We start from the raw sequence: 26252 nt of genomic DNA on the forward strand, positions 1-26252 counted from the left end.
AAAATTGAACTAACCTAAAAACTATGTTATTTTGAGCCAGGCTTAAAAAAAAATTTCTATACTTTTACACTAAGACCCCTTGCCCCGAGAATCCTGGATCCGCCACTAGTTGGAATAGAGTTAAAGCGGAACATATGCAAACGTAGATATAAAGAAATTGGACTGAATTTAGTTACTTATGTACGGGACAAATGGTAACACTTTTTGTTGTTGTACTAGGGACTCCAGTTACCATGATACTCTTGATTGACCATGGTGTTAGTGAGGTATATCTTACACTTGCATTGAAATCGAGGTAGGTAGTATATTGAAAAGGATCTTTTATGTAGTCGAGTCACTCAAAAAGTAAGTTCCTAATAATTTATTCACTCAAAAAAGATAATCAAACATTACAGAAGCTTGGATGATACAATTATTCTTAATAAAATCAAAGTCTCAGTATAACTATATAAACTGAGATCCATGAAAGAGAAAGTAAATTTCAATATTTATTTACAAGGAGGCATATAAGCAGGTGTTGGGAGCATGCTGGTTTCAGTGGTGTTTCCATTTGTCACAATGAGTACAGTGGCCATTCCCCAGCTGATGTGCCTCTCCAAATGACAGTGCATAAACCATACTCCTGAAAATAATCATCAAATAATTCATTTCAATAGTTAGTTAACTTATCTCCATGGTTGCTCTTACTTAATTTGCCTAATTACATACATTGTACATGTGGCATGTGAGATGTACATTATTATTATTATTATTATTATTTGTCAGAATTTGAAAAGGAGAGGAGAGCGGTGTCATTGGGGTTTGAACTTGACACCACTAATCTACAAACAAATACTCTTACCACTGAGCTATAAACCTAATGTCGTGACAAGTATATTAATTAGGTGGCTATAGAAGTAGAATTTACCAGGATTATCAGCCTTAAATCTGATGGTTGCCCATCCATTCTTTGGTACACCAATGGTGTTTACTTCAGGTGGATCAACCAAATTGTAGGTCTTAGGGGCCTGATTAGGGTCGAAATTCCCAGAACCAGTTCCAACCAAATAGAAGCTGAAACCATGGAGATGCATTGGATGGTTCTCAGCGGCAATCATGTTGGTCCCTTGATAGATTATCTCAACTTCTTCACCATATTTAATCATTCTCACCTTCGTTCCAAAGTAAGGATATATTGTGTCGTTTCGCACATGTCCCGTGAAGTTGAAAATATAAGGTTTGTGTGGGAAATTAGCTGAGTAAACTCCATTAATTGACCTGTACATAGGCAATAAGGTCATTTAAGTTAGATATTTTTTTAATTAAAAAAAAAAAACAAAGTTCTAGTTTTGCAAAAAAAGAACAAGTAATAAGACGTGGATTAGAGAAGTAATAATACTCTCTTGCATTTGAGTCCAGAGAGTATATTAATTTAAACTATTATTTGTATTTATATTAAGTAAAACGCACGCTTTTGGCTCAGTTACCATTTTACTCTTCTACGCGACTATTCATTTCCTTTCAGTGAAGGAACTAGGATGTAGAAATATGGGATGGGATGGGCTGAGTTGGACTGGGGTGAGGTGTTTAGTTGGGAAACCTTATCTACATAGAAAAATCTCATTAACGTATATACAATAATTAATTTGAGCAACTAATTCAAATTACGTTACGTACCCGTAATAGGCTTGCAGTATATCAATCGATGGAGTCACAAAACTGATGTTGTTTAAGCTTGCAGCAAGTGCATTATTATCTGGCCCATCACAAGAAGAATTGGGACAAATTCTTTCATTTATGGAAACAGAGATGAAGAGCGTGTGTGTGATGTGTAACGGGACACTAATGGGGTGGTCTTTGCTTGCCAAGGCCCTCACTTGCGTAGTGAAGTTTGAGGCAGCCGTTCCGTCGGCGAAATCAGGAAGAATCGGAGTGGGAATGGTTGAGGGGGTCGTGCTGCCGTTGTATTGAAGAATGGCAGAGGTGGTGCGGTTGTTGAATGCAACATCCCCGTCAACAAAAGCATGGGAAGCTACGTGATAGTGGCTGGGAGACTGGTTTGCAACTACCAAAATGTCCATGGTTTGGCCTGGAGTTATCATGAGGTAGGAGGTGGTTATAGGTTTTATGTATGCACCATCTTGAGCTACCACTGTGAGGTTGTGGTTGGCAATGCCGAAGAACATTTCTTCGTTCAACACCGCGTTGACTAAGCGGAGAAGATACGTCTTGCCATAATCAACCACCCAACGGTATGTTGTTGCTGCAACAGGAAATCAAATTCTAGTTACTGAATTAAAATGATGCGTTTTTAGAGTATGTGTTACAAATAAACGGTGTTCATAGTGAATCAAATATGAATAAATCAAACTCTATAGTAGAGTAATGTTTGACTGAAATAATAATGCCTTTTGTAAAATAATTGTAGTTGATATAATCTTCCACAAATAATTTTATTTTATAATATTTTTTGAGATTTATTATGAATTTTATTTCAATAATTCCAACAATCAAATCATTGTAGTTGCCTAATTGCTAAACTATAGTCAAATATAATATTGCCCTTCATAACTCAGGGTGACCCACCTTTATCCCTTAATTGAGATTTTGAGTCTCACTTTACTCACCATTATGTCGGTTAATAATTGTATTAAAAATGTTGACATGAAATGTGTAACACATGAGTGCCATGTGTGCCAAAATTAAAATAAAATATTTCATTTTTAAAAAGTTTAATTTAAGACCCAGCCGTAGACCCACCGATTTCCCTCACCGCTAGCCCGTTACCTGCCCCATGTGCCCCGCCCCCACTAAGTTTAAAATCTTTGCTCAGGGTTGCATCTTTGCCATCAAACTGGGGGCAGACTTACTGACATACTTAACTGGTTTAATATACATCGGTGTTATATTTTAATTCTTATTAAACGGGATTCAAAGAAAAGGGTAAATTTATTGTTTTACTTAACTGGTTTAATACACATCGGTGTTATATTTTAATTCTTACTAAACAGGATTCAAAGGGGTAGACTTATTGTCCTACTTAACTGGTTTAATACACGTCGATGTCATATTTTAATCCTTACTAAACGAGATTCAAATCTGAAAAATCTAACATGGCGAAAAAAAATACCACTAAACAGCTATTTTGAACTTAATTGCTTACTACTTTTGGCGTACACCACAAGTCAAAAAAGTATACCGCTTTGCATGTTCCAATAATAACGATATTCCATAGTCATCCTTTAGAAAAACACTCAATTGCTTTTCTCACGTCAACATCTAATAACAACAGATAAGTCCATGTATGAGATTAGATTTGGATATTTGATTATAATTACCATTGGAACACTTATACAAATGTCCAGGCTCTCCGTTGATTGTGAAGGCATCTGAAACGTTTGGATCGCCACCTGTTGAGAGAGCATTTTGAATGATTTCATTCACACCTCCCTTGTACCAGGATCCTGCCAACGAACCAAATGACAATAAAAATTAATTATTGGGATTCGATGTTGCAACTGTATGATGTAACATTTTTTGTTTTCATGTCTGTGGCCCGCAGTCCTTGTAAATAGTAAATCACTAATACATGTAAATTTTTATTAAAATAAAAATACCTAGAACCAATGTTTCTTCTCCATCTGGTGTTGCAAAAGGATAAGTGGTGTTGAGAGCTGGTAGAATAATGATGGCACCATAGACGGTGGCACGTGACCAATCACTATGAGCATGCCACCATAATGTTCCTTCTTCAGTGGAGAAGATAATCTCGTAAGTGAAGTTTGACCCTGCTTGAATAGGGCACTGTGTTACGTTCTCGGGTCCATCATACCATGGATTTCGTGGTTGTTTCACTCCATGCCTGTAAATATTAAACAAGATTAAAAAGTTTGTCAGCTACCCTGATTTTCCTTCTCACGGTGGAAAATTAATTGAAGCAAGGAAAAGACTAAAGACTTAGCATGCACGTAATGGAGTTCAGCTTATTATTATTATTATTATTTTTTAAAAGCTTAATTTCCAAACTAAAAGTTATATTTTCAAACCCCTAAATGCGGGAAAATCCCCCTCCCTCTTTAAACAAGATTTAAAAAGTTTGTTTGCTAGCTTGATTTTCCTTTTCTTCTTAAGATGGAAAATTAATTGAAGCAGTCAAAATGAAATAGAAGGTTTTATTAAAGAAAAAGACTAAAGATTAAGCATGCCAATTTACGAGGTTTAACTTAGGGGAAAAAAGTCTTGACTTCTAGATTAATAGTCTCATATTCGAACCCCTAAAACACTTGACAGTATGTGTGAAAATCATCTACCATGATCTCTCTTCCTGTAAATAAGCTATTGGAATTGGCCAGAGAGCCCACCATGAGATGGAGAAGAGAATATTCCAAATGTAGACTTTGTCAATCCATTCACACACACAACGAACGATTCATAATTTTCCACCAATAAGCTTAATTATCTATCCAGCTTATCTTCAAACGCTAGTTATTAGCAGTTTTGGACTATTGGTCAATGCCAAAAAAAAATAAAATAAAATATAGACCAAGCTAATGGGATTGGTAGCTTTTACCAATGAATGGTGAGACCGTATGAGCCTTGGTTGTGGACATTCACAAAAGCAGTGTCCCCCTTCCGGACAGTGATGGTCGGCCCCGGCAAAGTCCCATTCGCAGTTAAGATGGTCTTTGTTTCGCAAAGCCTTGTAAAATTCGATTCTGTCAGCTGCAAAACAAAAAATGATGAAAAAAATCGAGCCGAAGCAACGGATGATGATGAACATGCAAAGGCTGTAAAAATGGTGTTAGTGTAATGCAGGAAGCACTTACAACAAAATCATAATAGTAAGTATTGCCATTAGCCTTGCAAAGAACCAAGAACATAAACCCTACACAGGCTAAGACCCAACTCATTTTCTTAAACTCCTAGTGTGTTCTTCAGGTTGCCCTTGAAGTGTTGTGCGGTTTTCTATCTCAGGTAAAGACCTATTTATAGATAGAGTTCATGGCAAGTTGCTTCTATTATTAGTTACTAGGTTTTCCTCCTACGTGTTTGAAATCTACCTACCAAACAACGCAAAGTTTAAAATAAAATAAAATCGGGAAATTAAAAAAAAAAACACGTGGAAAACGAAAAGCATGGGAAAGTTGGTCCAGTGCACAACAAATAAGTTCAGACACTAGTACCATGTATTAGATAAACAACTTCACTACTGGAAAACGGACAAAAGCCATTCATGTCAAGACCACGACAGGGGATCCTTAAGTCTAGTAGCATATCCTGTCATCGACTGGGTTTATGTCGGTAAGTATTGTTCTAGCCACGGTGATCTGTGCCTCGATTACCAATAAGAATAATAAAGTAATATATTTTTATTTTGTTTTGGGTGGATTGATATTGCGCAAAACAAAGATAACAAATGTTTTTTTGTTTTTTTTGGAAAATCAGATTTTATTGTCGGTTTGATGAACAAAGTCTCCCATACCGTTGGGGGTACTCTAAAACTAATCTCTAAAAGTAGACTCAAAGAAGTATAAAAAAAAGAAAAGGCTACACAAAGGGGCCAATTCTTAATTCGAACTAAACACTTGGATGAGGTCTAGCTGATATCAATAAGTAGTTAAGTGATATCAACTAATTTATTTTTTAAATTCAAAAAAATTTATTTTTTAAATTTCATCCTTTTATATAATTTCTCACAATATCTAGAGATGGCATTAGTGGTCTCTAATTCAAATACTGATTGCACTTTGGCTATATGTTGAAGGGGAAAGCTCCATCTCAATTCATGTCAATTCATGTCAGCACGCCATCTCACTATTCCACCCCTCTAACATACTGTCAGCTATCTATTATTTTAACTTCCGTTTTTCCCTTCTTTATCTGTCTCTTTCGGTTCTCTCTCTCTCTCTCTCTCTCTCTCTTGCATTAAATTTTGGATTTGATGGTTGATCTTGCGGGTAACAAAATTCACCAAAACATTGCCCAATGATAATAATAAAATATAAAAGACAGTCACGTATAACTTTTCTTGAATAAACTACAAAATGTTATTATGGTAACACTGATGACACGTGATTAGAAAAAAATATTTTAAAAAAACCTCGCTCAGTACATAAAAAAAACACTAAACATTCAAATTCCGTTTAAGGTAGTGTTGCATACTAATTAAGAAACATAATAAGATGCCTCAGACTCTTAATTAATATCTAAAAATCCATATTTGATTTGCTTTCTCTTAGCCACCTTTGACAATTTTGTCAAGGGCTAGATACACAAGGAAGCGTGTGGGCCTAAAGTTTTGACAATTGCTCCAAATACAGATTTTGATTTGAGATCTTCCACTACGCACTTCTAGCATCCATAATTTTTATTCCCACGCCTAATGTCACTCCCTTTGGGTTCTGTGCGGCCATGGTTTAATTTAAGGTTTTCTTTGTTTTAAGATGTGTGATTTAAGATACGGATTATGCTAGATTTTGGTGATTTGATTTTTTTTATTGTTTACGAAAATTTTGTTCGATTTAGTCTTCTTTTGCTTTTAGTTTTATAATTTACGCGAATTTTTTTTAATTTACTTTTATTTATTTGGTTATTTTTTCTTTCAAATTTGTAGTCGTGTTGAAATTGGTTTGTACATGTCTTTAATGAATTCCTGAAAATTTTTAATGAATATCATTGTTTAACCCAAAAAAAAAAGGTCATGTAAAACAATTGTATTTTATCAACAAAAGCTAATGTTTATTGGATGGGTTTGTTTTAAATTTACGAAGTTCTTTTTTAGTCATCATTATTTACCACGTCTACAACAATACTAAATTATGCGCTTCGAGTTGCCTATGAGGTGGCATCTTTTCTTACTAGAATAGGAGGGATCCATGATTGGAATATGTGGTGGCCTGAGTGGCTTTTTGATATTTTAGTCTCTGATGTTAACGTTGCAATTCGTCTTTGAATAAAATTTTCCATTCTTTAACGAAAAAAGAGAGTATATATATTTCCCTAACGTGTTGTAGTTGACGATGAACCATATAAGCTTTTTTTTTTTTTTTTCTTATTCAAAACCCTTTTGCCAAATGCAACAGATAATTTCACCAAAAAAAAAGGCAGCATATTTAAGGTTTTCCTTGTTTTGGGATGTGTGGTTTAAGATACAGACAATGCTAGATTTTGGTGATTTGAATTTTTTAGTTGTTTACGCGAATTTTGCTCTATTTACTTTTCCCGTGATTTAAGTTTCATAATTTACGCGAATTCTGTTTGATTTAATTTTGCCTACTGGGTTGTTTTCCCTTTTAGATTTACAGTCATTTTGAAATTGGTTTGTAAATGTCTTTAATATATTCTTGAAGTTTTTTTAATGAATATGTTATTTAACCCAAAAAAGAAAGGTCGTGTAAAACAATTGTATTTTATTAACAAAAGCTGATGTTTATTGGATGGGTTTATTTTTACAACGTTCTTTTTTTATTCATCTTTATTTACCACGTCTATAACAATACCAAATTATACACTTTATATATATATTATTAATTTTTTTTTATAAGAGCAATATATCGTATATAGAGAGGGGAATTCGAACATTAGACATCAGACACAAGAATAATTGCACTCTTAATTACTTGAGCTACAAGCCCCTTTACGGAACTTATATATAATTTTATATGCATCATGTATGTCTTCCAGTGTTGTGTGATCAAAGTGATCAGTAATAAGATTGTACAAAGGAAAAGTTCTTAATTATAACATTGCACATTATTTTAAAGGAGGAATCGAACTCCATTATTTCAAGATCAATCATACTTCATATTTTAATTTATAAAAGTAAGCATTGTGATCAACGTGTGGCACACATTTTTTGTTTTTGTTTTTCTTTTGGGCACAATAGACAGATCATGTCATCATTCATGGCCTCTGTCTTGGTGTGTCCCATGTTTTCAAGAACAATTAACATATTTTTATTGACGTTTCAAATTCAAAACAATCTCTTTCTAGGTACAGGACTGTCTTTTTACACTGCATTATGTCAAGCAGGGGCGGCCCTGGGGTGGTGTAAGTGGCGCCACCGTACAGAGCTCCTCGATTTTTAAGGGCCCCCAAAAAAAAATTTATTTATATTATATATATATATTAATATTATATGAATTGTATATATAGTAGATCATCTAAATATTTGCACAACAGTGTGTTCAGGGTAGTTGGTAGGAGCGCAAATCTATTTGCCAAAAGTGCCAGAGTTCAATACTCACTGAGGTAGATCTATTGTCCTTTTTAAATATTATTTTTGCATTCAAACTTTACATAATTATAAAATTTGAAAAAAAAAAACAGAAAGCGTTTTAAAAATAGGTAACATCGAAGCTTAACCACACCAAAGGAGGAGTACATATATCCCCCAAACATTCTTAAAAATAAAATAAAAAAGGAAAAAAAACTCTGATTTTCTGGTAAGTAATCATCATTGTTCATCAATTTCTCTTTGGTTATTTTTTCAATCCTTTGACAATTTCTGTCATTCTTTCAATTTTCAGGAATTTGAACACCAAAAAGAGAAAACTCTAATTCCTAAATTCATAAAGACCACTCAAAATCAAATAGTCAGATTCAAATCTCAATTCAAATTCAGGTATGTATCTAAATTTCAATCTATTCTATATATTACATGACTTATTTTATTAAATTATTATCATGTTGATGATTGATTATATGAGAATATAGTTTGTAGAAATATATATCTATTTCTTGCTAGGGTTTTCTTCCAGGTTATACGGTTTTGGAATTTTTCTTTGTAATCTAAACATGACACCTACTAGAGAATACGTTTCTAGATATACAAGCTTAGAAAAATAAAAATTGAGGAATTGACTCAATCTCAAAGAGGAGCTCTTGATAGATTACAATTGTTAAAATCATACTTGCGATCAACTATGTGGTAAGAAAGATTAAACGGACTAGCTTTGATTTCAATTGAAAGTGAACTTCTTGAAAAACTTGATTATGAACATTTGATTGATGATTTCTCTTCTAAAAATTCAAGAAGATCAATTTTCAAACATTAGTATTGTACTGGCTATGTTTTTTTTCTTTTGGGGTAAAAGCTCTTGTAATAGTTCTAATTCTTCAAATAAGACAGCAAATACAATGTGAATGATTTTTGGATAATTAGGTATGTTTTTGTTGTTGCTTTTGTGTTTAATGCAATATAATCTAATTTGTTATTGACATTTGTGTGCAACTACTCTTTAATTTGTGATTGCCAATTTTTTTTTCTCTATTAAAAATAGATTGCTTATTGGAGGCAGCAAGGGACCTTATAGGGGGCACAAGGAGCTTATTTTTGTACCAAACATTTAACTTTATCGAATGGAAACATTTAAATTTTTATGAATTTGATTTCTGATTGTCATTACATATTTATTGATGGTGAATTTTAGTTATAAAAAAAATTGTTTATGACATTAAGTTATGGCAAATTTTTAAAGTATTTTTGTATTTGATTATGTGAAGCCCCAATTTAAGTTTCGCACAGGGCCCTCAAAATCTCAGATACAGCCCTGATGTCAAGGCATGAACCCCTAAGCTGTACGTTTACGTAATAGCTACAGATATAGATGATGAAAACTTGAAATATCGATCCACTAATTGTACGAATAATTATCATCAACAAAATTTTAATGACTTGTCAAGTTACTGTCGAGATTATTGTCCCAAAATGAAAACTTGAAGCCTTAATTAGTGTTTAAAAAAAGTTGGCACATAGATTATCCAAGATGTTATTACTTTTGATCTTTGTAAAAGGGATCATGTATACGTTTCCCCTTATTTTTTCAAATGACGAACAATAAAAATTATCCCTCATAATGTTAAGGTTCTCTTTAAAAAGACTTTCTACAATATTTATTGTTAATTAATTTTAAGCTCCATGTTTTGCACGTAAAGAAGCATGTCGAGAGTATTTTCCAGTAATTGATATATATATATATTTTTATTGCTAGTTTTAATTATAATTATATATAATGTAATATGCATGCATGAGGCCAACCTAAACAAAAATCTTGGGGTTTAGGGAGTTTTAACTTTTTTTTTTTTTTTTTTGAGAAGGAGAAATTCATTTATAAAATCACAGACATACAAAGAGCGACATGATACAGTGGCCTTGTTAAAACCTCCCTAGGACAACCTCATGGGACAAATCCCAGGGGAGGAAAGAGTACCACACATGTAAATCTTGGGGTTTAGGGATTTTTAATTACAAAGCACGTCTAAAGTTTAAAATATAAAACATACAGATTTTCAAATAAAATGAGGTCGACTTGATAGTTTTTGATTTTATTTTATTTTTAGAATTAAGAAAATATAACATGGGTAATTATGTTACATAAAAGTAGGACCTATTATTTGATTTTGTTTTTTATTTTAATTTTTTTTAATATGAAAAAAAATGTGAATTTACCATATTATCCTCATTTAATTAATAATTTCAATTCTTAATGTTTGAATTAACCAAGGGCATTTTCTGGTACTTTGAATGTTTCACCATTATCTGCCTTTTGCTTTATATATATAGATTCAGTATCTTCTTAGGGTCTCCCTTTCTTCTGCAATTTCCATGTACAAAGCTTGACCATGCGAATTGTGAGGCTAATTAGGCGGAAAACACTTTCACAAATATCAATCGTGAGTTGGTATCTGTCATGATCGGTAAAATTAATTTGGATTAATTTGTTATGTAGTGAGCCTCTTTAATTTTCTTGAAACTATAAAGAGTGCTTCTATTTCCACACCCCTATCCTATTTCTTTATTCACCTTATCTTCCCACCGACCATTTAAAGTTGAAAAAAAAAATAATCCTATATTTCCACCCACCATTATTCCTAAAATACCCTTTAATTATTAATTCAAGAAAATTCTCTTTGCTAATCCATTAGGGATCCGGATCCTCTGCTTTGATTTTTCTCATAATTAAAACATACAAATATATTTTCCTTCAAAAATGTAAATTAAAAAATAAAAATTATTCTTAAATAAACGCCGAGTTTAATGTCTTTCTTCGTCTTACTTGTTCTCTTCCTTTCTTTGCAAGGGAATCTGTCTCTTGAATCCAAAAATTCCCTCCTCTCTCATTCATTAATATTGGGGAGATATATTTTCTTTATGTTTTATTCCCCCCAAAAGCTACCCTTCAAAGCTGTACTAACATGGGTTTGATTTTAATTAATATTTGGGCTTGTCCAATATAGGTCCCTACAATTTCTATTTTCTAGACATATACCCATCATTCTATAAATCTATGAGTAAAATCCAATTTCAAACTTAAATGACTAGTAGGATATAGGAGGTCGTAGTATTCTTATGTTTTTACATCCTTGCCATCATATTTCATATTTTATTTATAATTTATTCCAAGCATTTCATTAGCTGCCATAATTGTAATTAAAGCTCCCTATTAATAGCATATCAATCCCCCACTTCTTTTGGTTGCCATTCCCTCTAACATATGGCCCCTTAAAACTGCCAAAAAAAAAAATGTAAATTACATATCCAATAATATACATATGAAAAATAAAAATAAAAATATATACGTATAAAAATATAGGTATATTATTTACCAAAAAAACATTAACAAAAATAGGTCAATTACTTTGTAATTGAAATATCCGTACATTTTTCATAAATTAAAAATAGGTACACAATAATTTATAGAAAATAGGTACGTTGTATAATTGAAATTTATGCACATTTTTTATAAATTAAAAATAGGTATAGTACTTAGAAGAAAAGAAATAAGTTCATTATACTAGGTAAATTGTTTTACTAGGTATATATTATTAGAGGAAAAAAATAGGTTCATTATACCAGGTAAATTGTTTAAGGGAAAAAATAGGTACATTATTTTGAGAGAAAAAATAGGCTCATTTTATAAATAAAAAAATTATTTTCATAAAACAAACATTGAGAAGATGATCAAATTATTTTTTATAAAACAAGTAAGAAAGAAAAAAAAATAGGTACAATATTTGGAGAAAAAATAGGTTTATTCAAAAAAATGTTTTAAAAACAAAACAATAAATAGATTATCAAATTATTTTTCAACATAATTAGAATGTACACTATTATTCATAAAACTATAATAAAAAAGAATACTGGTCGTATAATTCTTAAAAAAAAAAACAACATTAATTCCTAAATTTAATATTGAATTTAAATTATTAATACTTTAAATAGATTACTAGCCGTAATCCATAGAAGGAAAACACCATTAATTCAAAAATAGATTACTAGTCGTAAAATAGATTACTACTACTTTAATGTGAAATTTAATATTTAATTTCAAATAAGTTTCTAAATTAGTTCCTACATCCATTACAACTATTTGGAGATACTTCCAAATTTAATGGGTGTCATTAGCTACACCCTCCATAACACATTAACTTATAAATAGGGGTAGTTTTGGAATCCGAAAAATACAATTTTAAGTTATATTAGGTAACTTGCTTAGTTGGAATCATAGTCATCGGGTATTATTTGAAAAAATTGGGTATTTTACATAGAAAACTAAAGGAAAGGGTTGTAGGTTGGCCTTGGGATATGATAGCTACCCAATTGCTTACCACGTCGGTGTTGATTACATAATGACGTGGTTGTCCTTTTAAAAGTCGCTTGTTTAACCTGCCTTGATGTATGTATGCTCGGAGACGTCAGATGTCTGTTTTTTTGTTTTACTGTCTTTTGCCTTTTAAAACCCGACGTGTTTTTATTTTAGACGTCTGTGTTTCCAATTTTTTTACCAGACCGTCGTACTTTACAGCTTTAACCCAGCTTTTTTAATGTTTGATTTGTCGTGCCCAAAGCCTGTATAATGAAAATGGGATCAGAATTAAAATGATGTACAAAATTATTAATTAATGTCATACAATTAACTGGATAACTAACGTCATACATTACAACAATCAATCAATCCATATATCTTCACACCCATCTCTAATATTTTCATTCCCAAACTCACCCACTAGGTCATCAAATGTGTCAACATTTGGTATCCCTCTAGTAAATGGCTCACACTCAATTCTAGTATCACCTAGCACATCATCACCAATAACATCATTATATTCTCTATTAGGCATTGATAACACTACCGACCAACCACGATGCATTGGGTCGTCAACATAAAATACTTGTTTGACTTGAGAAGCCATAACAAATTGGTCATTCCTATGTCCAATTTTACTCAGATCTACAAGGGTAAATCCAAGTTCGTCGACTATAAGGCCCGAAGTGTTATCTATCCAATCACACCTCAAGACTGGGATTCTAAACTTTTGGTAGTCAAGGTCCCAAATTTCTTGAATAACACCATAAAAACCCATATTGGAGACAATAGGGTTTTTATCCTTGGCACTAGCAACTTGCATAGTATGTGCAAGTAAATAAACTCCACTATTTTGGACAGTTCGCACATCATCTTGTGCCTTGGTGTTAAATTTAACACCATTAATAAGATAGCTCCTATATGATGGCACTGCCATGCTTGGACCAGCTGATAGCCACCTCAAATTTTCTGATATGCCATTATGCTCTTCCCCATTAAGTTCACTTTGAACCTGCAAATTAATCATATATATCTTAATTCAATCTAACATATAGAATGGAAGAAAATTAAAAGTTGAATATGCATGTCATTCAATAACATATATATACCTTAAAGTGGAGCCATTGAATGAAAGTGCTATTGTGCTTATCTTGCAGCCACTTTGTTCTCTTTCTAAATTTTGGATAAGTGGTCTTGATGTGGATCATATGTTCCCTACATTGACACAAAAAAAATCAAGCATTATGGTTCCTTGTATATAAGATGAACATAAGGAATAATAATATTTAAAATGGCTCCATATGAACAATAAAAGTCATACGTACTCTATATAAGGTAGGACTTCCTCTGTATTCTCCAAGACATATAGATGTGCCTGGTTTAACAAGTCCCGATCAACTAAGCTTACTATGCAACCTGATAATGGCTTCGAAACTCCCATCTTCTGGCTTAAAGGCACTCCAACTGTACTAACATCAGATAAATGCTCGGTGCAAAACTTTACAGCTTCTTCAGCTATATACTGCTCAGCAATGCAACCTTCCGGATGAGTACGGTCAATGCAACCTTCCAGGTGAGTACAGTTTTGAACATACCCTTTTAGCACTTTCATATACCTTTCAAACGGATACATCCATCTAAAATATACTGGGCGACATAGACGAACTTCTCTGACAAGATGTACTACTAGATGAACCATGATATCAAAGAATGAAGGGGGAAAGTACTTCTCAAGCAAACACAAAGTAACTACTACATCTTCTTCCAACTTATCTAGCTTGGAAACATCTACCATCTTTGCACATATAGCATTGAAGAAGAAGCACAATCGAGTTATTGCATACCTTGTAGGCTTCTCCAAAACAGAACGAATTGCCACAGGGAGCAATTGTTGCATCAAGGTATGACAATCATGAGATTTAAGTCCAAGAAGTCTTGAATCTTTTAAAGATACAAGATTTTTTATATTTGAACAATAACCTTCAGGGACCTTCATACCATAGAAAGAATTGCAAACCGCTCTCTTCTCTGCTCTTGACAAATTCCAAGGCCCTGGAGGCAAGCGAGTACGTCTTTCTCCATACTTGGGTTGCAAATCAGTTTTGACCCCCATGTTCAATAAATCTAACCGAGCAGCAATCCCATCTTTATTTTTTCCAGGGATCTCCAGCAATGTACCAATGATACTATCGCAAACATTCTTCTCAATATGCATAACATCTAGGACATGCCTCACATGAAGGTATTTCCAATACTCGAGATCAAAGAATTTTGATTTCTTCTTCCAACAAACTCTGTCACCATGCTTCTCACCAACACTTCCCCTATTTTTCGAGCCCCATATGTAATTAATATCTTCAACAATGTGCAACACTTCTTCTCCGTTTAATGGCTCGGGAGGCGTGCCATATTCAGGTTTCCCATTAAAAGCTGCACGCTGCCTCCGATATGGATGATTGATTGGTAACCATTTTCTATGCCCAATGTAACAAATTTTGTGGCCATTTTTCAACCTGTGACTAGGTGTATCATCGCTGCATATTGGACAAGCTTTATATCCTTTAACGACACAACCAGATAAGTTCCTATAGGCAAGAAAATCATTGACAGTCCACAGTAATACACCTCTGAGTGTAAAGTATTCTCCTATATGTGCATCATACACTCCTCTAATCCCATCCCATAGAGATTTTAAATCATCAATCAAGGGCTCTAAGTAGACGTCTATATCATTTCTAGGCTGTTTAGGACCGGAAATCAATAAGGTCAACATCATGAACTTCCGTTTCATGCATAGCCATGGTGGGAGATTATATGTAACTAAGATAACTAGCCAACAACTGTATCTGCTACTTAAAGAACTGTGGGGATTGAATCCATCAGATGAGAGAGCCAATCTCAAGTTCCTCGGCTCTTTACCAAATTCAGGCCATTTATCATCAACAAGTTTCCAAGACGGGGAATCTGCTGGATGAGACATATGACCGTCAACTGATTTTCTAGCAGCATGCCAAGTCAAACTCTTAGCTGTCTTATGTGATTGAAACATCCTTTTAAACCTTGGAATTGGAGGAAAATACCACCCCACCTTCGCTGGCACACCCTCTTTCAAGATTGAATCTTTGCCTTCCTTCCACCTTGAGATACCACAAGTAGGACAATTAGTTGAATCTCATAATCCTTCCTATACAAGATGCAGTCATTGGGACATGCGTGGATTTTCTCATAACTCATCCCTAAAGCAGACAATATCTTTTTTGCCTCGTACATAGAGGAAGGTAGTGTATTTCCTTCTGGAAGCAAATCTCCTTGAAGTATCAATAATTCTGTAAAACAAACATCACTCATCCCATGTTTTGCTTTCAAATTATATAACTTCACCAAAGCCGACAACATCGTGTACTTACTGCTACTAGGGTACAAGGGTTGATCTCCATCCCCAATCACATTGGCAAACTCATAAGGATCAAATCCAATGTTGCCCAAATCATTATCATCCATCCCTACTTCTTCAGAAACAAAACAGAACCTACTTTGCTCATCTTCTTTCACATTTCTACTAGCATTAGTAGTCCATTCCCAAGGTTCTCCATGCCATATCCAAATCTTATAGCTTTGGTCAATTCCATTAAAGTATAAGTGGTCCCTTATAATTCCAACTCCAAACAATCGAATATTCCCACATTTAACACATGGACAACGAATATGAGTTGTATTTACAAGATTTTCTACAACAAAATTCAAAAATCCTTCCACACCTAACTCATATGCCTTCGATCTTCTATCCGCATGCATCCATGACTCATCCATCTCACACACTATAAAATCATACATATAATAAAGTGAAAAGACTAGCAATGAAACACTACTATATTGACAGAGAAGAGAACAAAGTGGGAAAAAAGGAAAAAAAATATTTCCACAATCATCAGTCGATGATTTTTACAAAATAATCGTCGAGTAACATAGATTAAGACGACGACATGTCTATTTATCGTCGTCTTTAAGCAAACAACAAGATATTTGTTTTCTTTTTGAAGAACAGGTTTGGGTTATGGTCGCCTAACAACAACGACTATAGTAAATAAAAACCGACATATAATAAAAATATAGACGACGGTTGGTTTGGTGGGAACCAACCGTTGTCGTGGTTTACAAAAAACCAAAGCCTAATTATTCCATCCCCATTCCATTTCAAAGAACCCTTAATAGAATGCAAACATCAAAACATAAAAGAACCCATTTATAGCTCCCAATCAAGAACCCATAGCTCCCAAAACATAAAAGAACCCATATTAAGAAACCAAAGCTGAGAGAATATACAAACTAACAGAATATTTAGAGAGATCTAAGAGAATATACAAACTAAGAGAGTGCTGAGAGAATATATACAAACTAATAAGAGAATATTGAGAGAGAGCTGAGAGAATATACTTACATGGATATTGAGAGAGAGCTGAGAGAAAATATCAAATGCTTGAGAGAGCTCGGAGAATATACCCAATGCTTAGAGAGAGAGTGAAAACTTTAAGACAAATTTACGTTGAAGAGAGAGAAGGAAATACTTTAGGGTTAAAGGGAAATTCTGAAAATTTTAGATCCCGGTCAAAAATTTCAAAGGACCACGTTTATTAAAGACAACGGTAAATACAACCCAGTCGTCGTTTAATTTCATATTTACGACGACGGTTACAGTACACTGACGTTGTTGTAAAACATTTTGACGTCGCCCTTACAAAAATCGACGCATAAAATATTAAATAATTAGATTTGGTGTGTGTTTCCTGGGATTCGAATGCGTGTAATTGACCAAAAAGAGTGAGAGAAAACCGGCGTCGTTTCAATAAAACCTAAACCCTAAACCCTAAACCTAAATTTTACAATTAAAAAAATACACAAGTATGAGAAAAAATGAATCGAAAATTGCTACAGACTCCTTACAACAATGCCTTCTATATTAGTAGGCTAGAATCCATATTAAATAATTTTGAATTTTATGACCACCAATGGATCACATAAACCTTAGGGTTATATTATGGAAAGTATAATGACTATTGTGCTTGTCTCTAAATCTTTTTGACTTTTTTTTATCACTTCTAATTTTGAAATCTAAAATTAAAATTTTCAGGCATGTAGGGGGGAGATATTGTCTCAATGAGTGCATAGAATTTGTCGGTTTATTTTTTGGATTTTTTAAAACATATTATGAATATTAGTAATTAAATGCAAATAAAAATATTTTTAATTTTTAAAGATTTAGGGGAGATAAAATCTTTCAACGAATGCATGGTAGTTGTCAGTTTATTTTATGGAATTTGTTTTGAAATTATTATGAATATTAGGAATAAATATAAAAGTCATATAAAAATTAAATGACAAATGTACATAACTGACGTTGCATCCGATTACAACGAAGTTAAATAGCACATGACGTCGTCCTAGAACACATTAGACGTCGCAATGTACTCACCACCGTGGTTGGTAAGTTACAACGTCAACCTTTTCTGAATAACCGACGTGGGTAGACTTTACATCGTCAATTATTATGTTGATGACGACGTTGTTTATATATACAACGTCCATTTTAACCTGCAACGGACGTTCTATGTTTATACAAATTTTTTCCTAGATTTCAGTTTTATATATTAACCATCGTGTATATCAACCTTACATGACGTTTTTGAGAAATGCCGTCGATGTTTTCTTTCCCGCTATAATAAGACGGCGGTTGTTTATAGATATGAGACGTGTAAATAAGAATGAGACGTCGGTTTTTGGAAATTTTTTTTATGAATGTTCAATTAATTACCAAAAATATGTGTATATACATTATGAAAAAATTAAAATAAACCTAAATATTTTTAAAATAAATTATATCACTTATTGTTCTGTAATTGCTTGTTCACGAATTCTGCCCATTCCAGTCTGACTTCGTCAATATATTCTTGAGTATACACAACTGGTTCCTTTTTCTTGTCAAACTGCAAATAAAGAACAAAAACCAACGTGTTATAAATATTAAAACGCGGTTTGGAAAGAAAACGTCGTGGTATTAAAATAAAGAAATTATATCTTAAATTTTACCTTCTTCTCAAATGCTAGGCCTCCATCATGAATTATATCTCTCATGAAACGCATCATGTAATAGCCACACTCTACATTTGTTGGTTGTCTAGGAGTGCCTTGTAGATTTTCCCATATGGGTGATTTACGTGATGATTGTTTGCCTGTGTGAGAGTTATACATTTTGATTGAACTGTTTCAAGAAAACAAAAAGTGTTAATGACAAAACTAAAAATCAGCATAAAAAAATATTAACCGTCGTGGTAAATAAGTGAAGACAACGGTTTGAAAACAAATGACGTCGTATTTTATTTCAAATGTCGGAAAATAAGAACCTTCGTTGTGTATCATTCTAACGTCGGTGACGAAGAAAAACGACGTATAACCAAAGTTGTTTTTAAATGAAAGTTGAACAGAAAAAATTAAAACGTCCTAAAATGAAAAACACAAACGACGTGGTTGTTCAATTAAGACGACAGTTTCAAGAAAATACTGACGTTGTAAATGATTTCAAACGTCGGTTATAATATACCGTCGTCGTATTTTCGCTACAACGTCGGTATTTGAAAAAGCCGTCGTATCATTCAAATGCAGAAATAAAAAATCTTAGATTTTTATAAATAAACTTACGTATTCACTATATTTCTCATGTCCTTGTCAATAGAGTGGTTGGCAATGAATCCATGTAATAGACAATCTCTTTAGCTGGTCTCACAATTATTAACACCCAATGACCCCTACACAAAATGATCCATATAGATTAAATATACTACCAACAAAAAAATATATTACAAGGGACCAAGTATAGAAGGGGACTAACCCTGGATTATAAGGCACCAAGTAAAATTGATCCCCATCTGCATTTTCAGGCGTTCTGAGAGATATTTTGAAATGTGAGATAACGTTCTAGATTGAGAGCTGACTTTTCCAGGGTCCACGAGGCCAACAAGGTTTACCATATTTTCCATTTTTAAATAGTCAAATAGGTACCTAATTAAATATATGAAATTCAATTAAATGAGATTTTAATTTAAAAGAAAGGAAATGTAAAAAAAACAAAATTGGATTTCTAGAATTACCTCATGTATAGTGCAATCACTGTGGATCCAATCTCAACCATGGAAGCAAACTGTAAAATGTCTCCACACAAGAGCCAGGTATCATGCTCAGTGCCAAACACTTCCTCTGGCATGTGAATTCTAATGGTCTCGTTAGCAGGCTTCAACTTGGTCTCGACATATTGGCATAGGGCTAACAGAGGAGCTGGTTGTCAAGCTTTGAGAGATCCTATAACAAGAAATAAATAAATAAATAAAAGTTAGTTTGTACATGAAGTAAAATAAACGACTCCAACAAATCAACAAAACCGACATGGTATATAATATCAACGACGGTTTCTAGAACATACTGACGACAGTAAATACATAACAGTCGTGGTGTAAATGTTATAACGTCACTAAACAATAGAAAGGTCGTCCAGGTTAAAATAGATGACCAGTTGTGAAATAAAACCCGATGTCTATTTAAAATTTAAAAATAAGAAAAAAATCAAATGTCAGAGATTTTACTGTTTCATCATGCCTGTTTTCAGCAGCATCAGCATCATTCGTGGGATTGTCTTCCTCCAAAACAAAAGCTCTCACATTAGAGCATCATGCTTTGTTAGACATTGGATTTTTTGGGCTTTGCTATTGAGGAATTGGAGGAATTGGAGTAATTGGTGTAGTTGGAGTTTTACCGAGCAAGTTGGGATCAAAGTTGGGAATTAGTTGACGGAATTGTTTCAACAAAATTTCCCTCTCTGCTCTGACTGCCTCCAAAACACTTTCCCTTGCCCTGGCCTCTATCTTTTTGGTTTCCTCTCTCAGTGCCTCCATAACACTTTCCTTCAATTTATCAGCAAATTTTACTCTCTGCTATCTCAACAAATTGAAGAATTGAGTTGGGGAAACCCCAGCTCCAACACCTCTGACTCTCCCACCATGCTCAGGGGTTCCCAAAGCCAAGGTCAAAACATCGTTGCTCCCAGAGACAGTCAGAGTGCCCTCGGAGACTTGTTTTTTCAAATCATCCTAGAAGTGATAGAGAGAATGTTAGTGAGTGAACATATAGTAAAACTGATTAAATTAATAAATTAATAAAAATATTAACCGACATGGTAAAGTGGTTAAGATGACAATTTACTTTTAAAAAAAAATAGAAAACCATTCAATACGTCGGCCCAAAACTACCGTCGTTTTGTATACATTAAAACGTCGGTCCATGAAAAAACCGTCATTTATTTGACATCATAGATAAAAACACTTAACCAAAATATTCATTGATCTAGAAATAGTGTACAAACCAATTGCAAAGAAATAGAGAGGGAGAGAGAATGTGTGCATGTGAATATGCAGAAAGTTCAAAATTTAATTTTAAAAACCTAACACAGAAACACAAAACCGTTCGTTGTAATTCAATACAGACGTCGGTTTTATAAAAATAATGACGTTATATCTTTTTTTAAAGGCGGTAAATAAAAACCGTGGTGGGGTTTCATGTCTAACGACGATTACTAAAAAGATCGACGTCTGAATGAAAAATAAAACCTCTGTTTTACAAGTTTGGAACAGAGTCAGTGAGACTTACGATTAATTTTGCCTTCTCTGCAACCTTTGGATCAGGGATGTTTCCCTGTTTATCTTCTCTTGCCTTCTTCCAATAGCAAAGATCTATCGATTTCTTCGGGCATGGTTTCTTCCAATTGATCCTCCAAACCAACGTACCCTTTTAGAGACAACCTATGGTCGCACTCGCATTTCTCCCTTCTTTGTGATTGCTCAGAATGCACAGCCTCAAAATATAGGGATAACCTTGAAGGTACAAAGGCATCTCATTGCGATTTCTCTATGAAGTTATAAAGCTGAGGGGGCTCTTTTAACTTCTCCTTCTCATTTGCGAATGGAAGGATAAACTGCCTAGTTAAAGTAGACTTAAAATCCTTCCATTTTTTGGCGGTAGATGACAGCACCATCTTCTTGCCCCCTTCCCCCATACAACATAAGCCATTTGAACGGCTTCCCAAATCTACTCCTTCAGGTCTTTGGTTAATTGAGTCCATTTCTTGTCCACAAGAGGGACTCTGGTGCGTGCCAAAACACCAGTGTAACTCTGCATCTCAATAGTAGCCTTGCCATGTGGTCTGCCACTTTTATTGTACTCAACCACAGGCTTAATGTTCTGGATTTTCCTCTTCACAACAAGATTGTGTTGATACCGCGAGTCGATTTCGTCACTTCATCAAATATCGCAGAGCTTGGGTCTTTCTCGGAGGATGAAATAAATCTCATCTTCTTTGCGGGATTGCTTGGAACAGATTTGGATTCACCCATTTGTGCCTTTGAAACAGCAATGTCCTTGCCTTGACCTTTTGACGCTTGAGCCTCCTTACTTTGACATTTCGAAACCATGTTTAGAGAGAAATAGAAACTGCAAGAAAAACAACGACGATTATGTATAATATAGACGTAAAATGAAAGTTCAGACGACGGCAAACAAACAGAACACCGTTATGTTAATCTATAGAAACGTGGATGTGCTACTACGATGTGGTCATTAACTTAACACGACAGTAATTAAATAAAACTGTCGTCGTATTATAAGTTCATAAATAAAAAAACCGCCCAGTTTTCTCTCCCCCATGTTCGTTTCAAATCCGACGACGGTTTTTCTATTTCAAACGTCGTATTTATTAACACACCACGTCGGTTATTATGAACTGCGTGCTATTGAAATAGCACGAATTTAATTACCGTCGTGGTGTGTCAACAAAAACGTCAAATTCGAGAAAAACCCGCCGTCCTCACATGACCTGTGAGTGAGAACAGTGAAAGATTTGGCCTTTTCAAATCTGAGTCTTGTTTCAAACATCAGAGGGAAAGGGAAGAAAGAAAAAAAAAACTGAGTGAGAAAATACCTTTGGCTTGCAAGAAAGTTTTCTTCGAAATCAAATTTTGGAGACGAAGACGAGTAAGAACGTAAAAGAGAGGGAAACTGAGAATCAGAAACGCAGATTTTCGGAAATGAGAGGGAAACTTAGAGAAACTGAATATTTTAGAGAGAACGTAAAAATTTAGGTCAGGTGACCAAAAGTTTATATAGTGACCCAAAGATAAATACAACGACGGTAGTCATAAAAATCGCCCTAGTATGTACTTACCACGATATTAAAATAACATCACCGACGTGGTTAGTAAAAAGACCTTTTGACTTTTTGTATTCCGAAAACGACGTGGTTAGTTGGGCGTCAAAAGTTTACTTTTGAAGAAGTGATATTACAAGTTACCACGTCGTTTTTTAATATAAAACCGACATGGTTTGTCTAAACCTCGTTGCCTTTAGTTTAATGACCGACGTTGTTTGTCTTAATCTCATATGTTTAATACGTCTTCCATGTTTCAAGAACTGACGTCGATTCCTTTTTTTAAACGGCGTTAGTTGTAATATAACCGACGAGGATATTAATTTTTTTTTTTAAATTGAGTTTTTTTTCACGAGTTCTTTCAGTTTCAGTTTTCAATTAGGATTCCAACTTCTTCTTGCCCTTGGCTCTGTCTCACCTCTTAGGAGGAAATTGTTTGGATGTTGGTGTGTGTGTATGTTTGTGTGTCTGAAAGACACAAACATACATACATCACCTACGTCCAAAAAATTGTCTCTCTGAATGCAAATCTGTTTCTGTCGTCGTCAAATTTTAGAGGCAATTGTTTGGATGTTGATGTGTGTGTGTGTTTGTGTATGTGTGTGCGTTTGTGTATTTGAAAGACACAAACACACACACATCATCAACTTCCAAAAAATTGTCTATCTAAATGCAAATTTGTGGCTGCTATCATCAAATTTTAGAGGCAAATTTTTGGATGTTGATCTGTATGTGCCTTCATGTATCTCAAAGAATGATGACACACACATCATCAACGTCTAAAATATTGTCTTTCTGTGGTCCGATTATGATGAGGAACAAAGTTCCATCTGGTAAGATTTCGTAACTCTTGGGATCTCAGAAAAATCTGATTATGTCGGCGGTTTTCTATATAAACCGTCGTGGTTATTATCAATTCTTGTCATTAAGTTGATCTACTAACATAGGATACCAAAATCTGAGAAATAAATAGTAAAAAAAATTACTATTAAGACGACGGCTTAGATATAAGTGAGACGTATAAAGTGAATAAATACGAAAGTAATTTTAACTTCATGACTTATCTCTTGGGATCTCAGAAAAATCTGATTCTGTCGGCGATTTTCTATAAAACCGTCGTGGTTATTCTCAATTCTTGTCATTAAGTTGATCTACCGTTGTAGGATACCATAATCCAACAAATAAATAGTAAAAAAATAATATTATTAAGATGACGGTTTAGATGTAAGGGTAATTGTATAAAGTGAATAAATACGACGGTAATTTTAACTTCAGGACGTGGTAAATCTTATTATAAGGCGTTAATTGAACAAACCAACGTGGTTAGAGTTAAAGATACCGTCGTAGTACCCTACAAGAAATAAGTCGATAAATTTATCTTTACCGTCGTTGCAAATTTATCCAAACCCTAAAAGTACCGCCGTGGATTCTTTTGAAATTATACGGCGCCGGATACGAAAACTTGGTCGTGTTTATTATGGAGTGAAAACAGCGGCTGTTTCTTTGCACCGTCGTCTTTACTTTCTACGTCTGTGGATTTATAACTTCTGCTGTTGTTTTTGGGCTAAGAGTTTACTCTGGGGGGAACCTTTTTCAATTAGACTTCGCTTTTTTAATTAGGTGTGTCGTTTTGAAAAAAAAAACCCATTGGAATCTCCATTTTTTAGGTGTTTAAGTTAATCATACATGGCGGTTTTATAAAATTGTTGTTTTTCAAACACAGCGACGGTTCTCCGTTAAACCGTCATTTTTTTATGGTCGTGTTTTTCACTTTTTGTAGTAGTGTAGGATATAAGTAAGGCTAGGGAATGCTTGATTGTATTATTTTTTTTGCATTTCTTTTATATGTGTATTAGGGTAAGGATTGCAAATTGGCTTTCGGCTCAAAGGACAATATTGTTGCAAGTGGCACAATTGTTGACATCATTGTGCCTCAACAGTTGCTTCATAATACTCTTTTAGGAGAGGGAAATATAAGAGTCTCTGTTAATTATGTCATAAATGGAGCTTCTCCACTACTGATACTAGTGAAAGCAGTGTTGAATACTATTGGGTCTCAAGTAGCTTGGCCAGAGGATCTTATTGTTTTTGTAGACAATATAGTGGTAAACAACCTTACTTTTGAACTTGTTTTATTTCACATTATCCCTAATATATATATGTGACCTTTTCGTATATGTGGTAACTGTAGAAAAAGAAAACTACGAAGGAAAAATTAGCAAAGTCATTGTTTCAGTCTATCCCAGAAATAGTACCAAAGTTTTGCAAGATTTTATACGGCTATGCACAGAAACTGATGTCCCAAGGTCAGACTCTCGCTTCATATATTGATGAGGACATATTTAGGCTAGAAAAGATGATTACGTCCTAAAAGAAGATGTTATCAGCTTCGTTCAAATGAACGAAATAGGACAAGCTGTAATAACCACTTACATTAGGTAATAGTCACTTTGTTTTTTATAATTTTATGTTTATATTTGGATATTAATCATGTGTTTTAGTTTATTGACTCTATGATAATGGTTAACAACTATTTATATAAGTTGGTAAAAGACCAATAATGGGAACGAATGATTGCATTTATGGACCCAAGTCGTACCGCACATGATCCAATGTCACCGGATGACGCAGGGAGGGTTCAATACATAGTGAAATCTTTGAACCAAGCTAGTATTGACAGCATCTTTGATCTCATACAATCTTGGGTAAGTAAAGTGGTTTGTTTTTTAGAATATATATTTATGACTATTACTAATATATTTCCAATTAATATGTAGGGGTCATTGGATCCTTACAATCATTGATGATCGAAGAGAGAGATAATGTGTATATAATGGATCCTCTTGGGGCTCGTCACCCTCATGATGTGTGGAAACATATTGAAAACGCTTAAGTTGTTCTTTTTTAGTTATTTCCTTAATATGTCAACATTTTCATTTGTATTACGGCCTATGACAAGTGTTATTTATATGCTAAAGTGGAATAAAACAATTTAATGATGAAAAGGGGAGAGGCCTGCGGAAAGCACCAACATGGATTATGCTTTCGGTATGCATGTATTTGACAATTTTAGTAAGATTAATTTTAGGGAACATAAGTACTAAATGCTGAATGGGTTTTGTGCATATATAGGGTGCTCCTAGACAAGCTGATGGAAAGACATGTGATTATTGTGTGATGCAGTACATGGAGGACATTTTGTGAACATTCATCCTTTGCATTTCAAACTAAGGTACTTATACAAATTATATATAGCTTTATTTTTTAGCATGACGTAATATGATTATGGAACTAAGGTCTTTTCTTATTGTGTTTGTTGTTTTATAAGTATTAATCTAGCCTCTTGGAATGTATTTTGTAACTATAATCCATCTAGTAGTTGCATTCCCCTCTCAATTTTTGTTTATGGTGAGTCAAAAGGAGTTTTTCTGCATTTAGCTTAT

The 26252-nt window shown here is 33.9% G+C and overlaps 1 protein-coding gene across 1 annotated transcript; it reads right to left on the reverse strand.

Annotated features, from left to right (window-relative positions):
* Positions 1-393: 393 nt before the first annotated feature.
* Positions 394-4919, reverse strand: LOC117637242 (putative laccase-9). The gene is made up of 7 exons (XM_034372082.1): positions 4806-4919; positions 4550-4701; positions 3597-3841; positions 3318-3443; positions 1657-2242; positions 908-1257; positions 394-622 (listed from the first exon to the last, which is right to left on the reverse strand). The coding sequence occupies exons 1-7, from the start codon at positions 4887-4889 to the stop codon at positions 489-491; spliced, it is 1677 nt and encodes a 558-aa protein (XP_034227973.1). The 5' UTR covers positions 4890-4919; the 3' UTR covers positions 394-488.
* Positions 4920-26252: the final 21333 nt, after the last annotated feature.

Source organism: Prunus dulcis, chromosome 8, assembly GCF_902201215.1.
Source record: "Prunus dulcis chromosome 8, ALMONDv2, whole genome shotgun sequence".
Taxonomy (NCBI): domain Eukaryota; kingdom Viridiplantae; phylum Streptophyta; class Magnoliopsida; order Rosales; family Rosaceae; genus Prunus; species Prunus dulcis.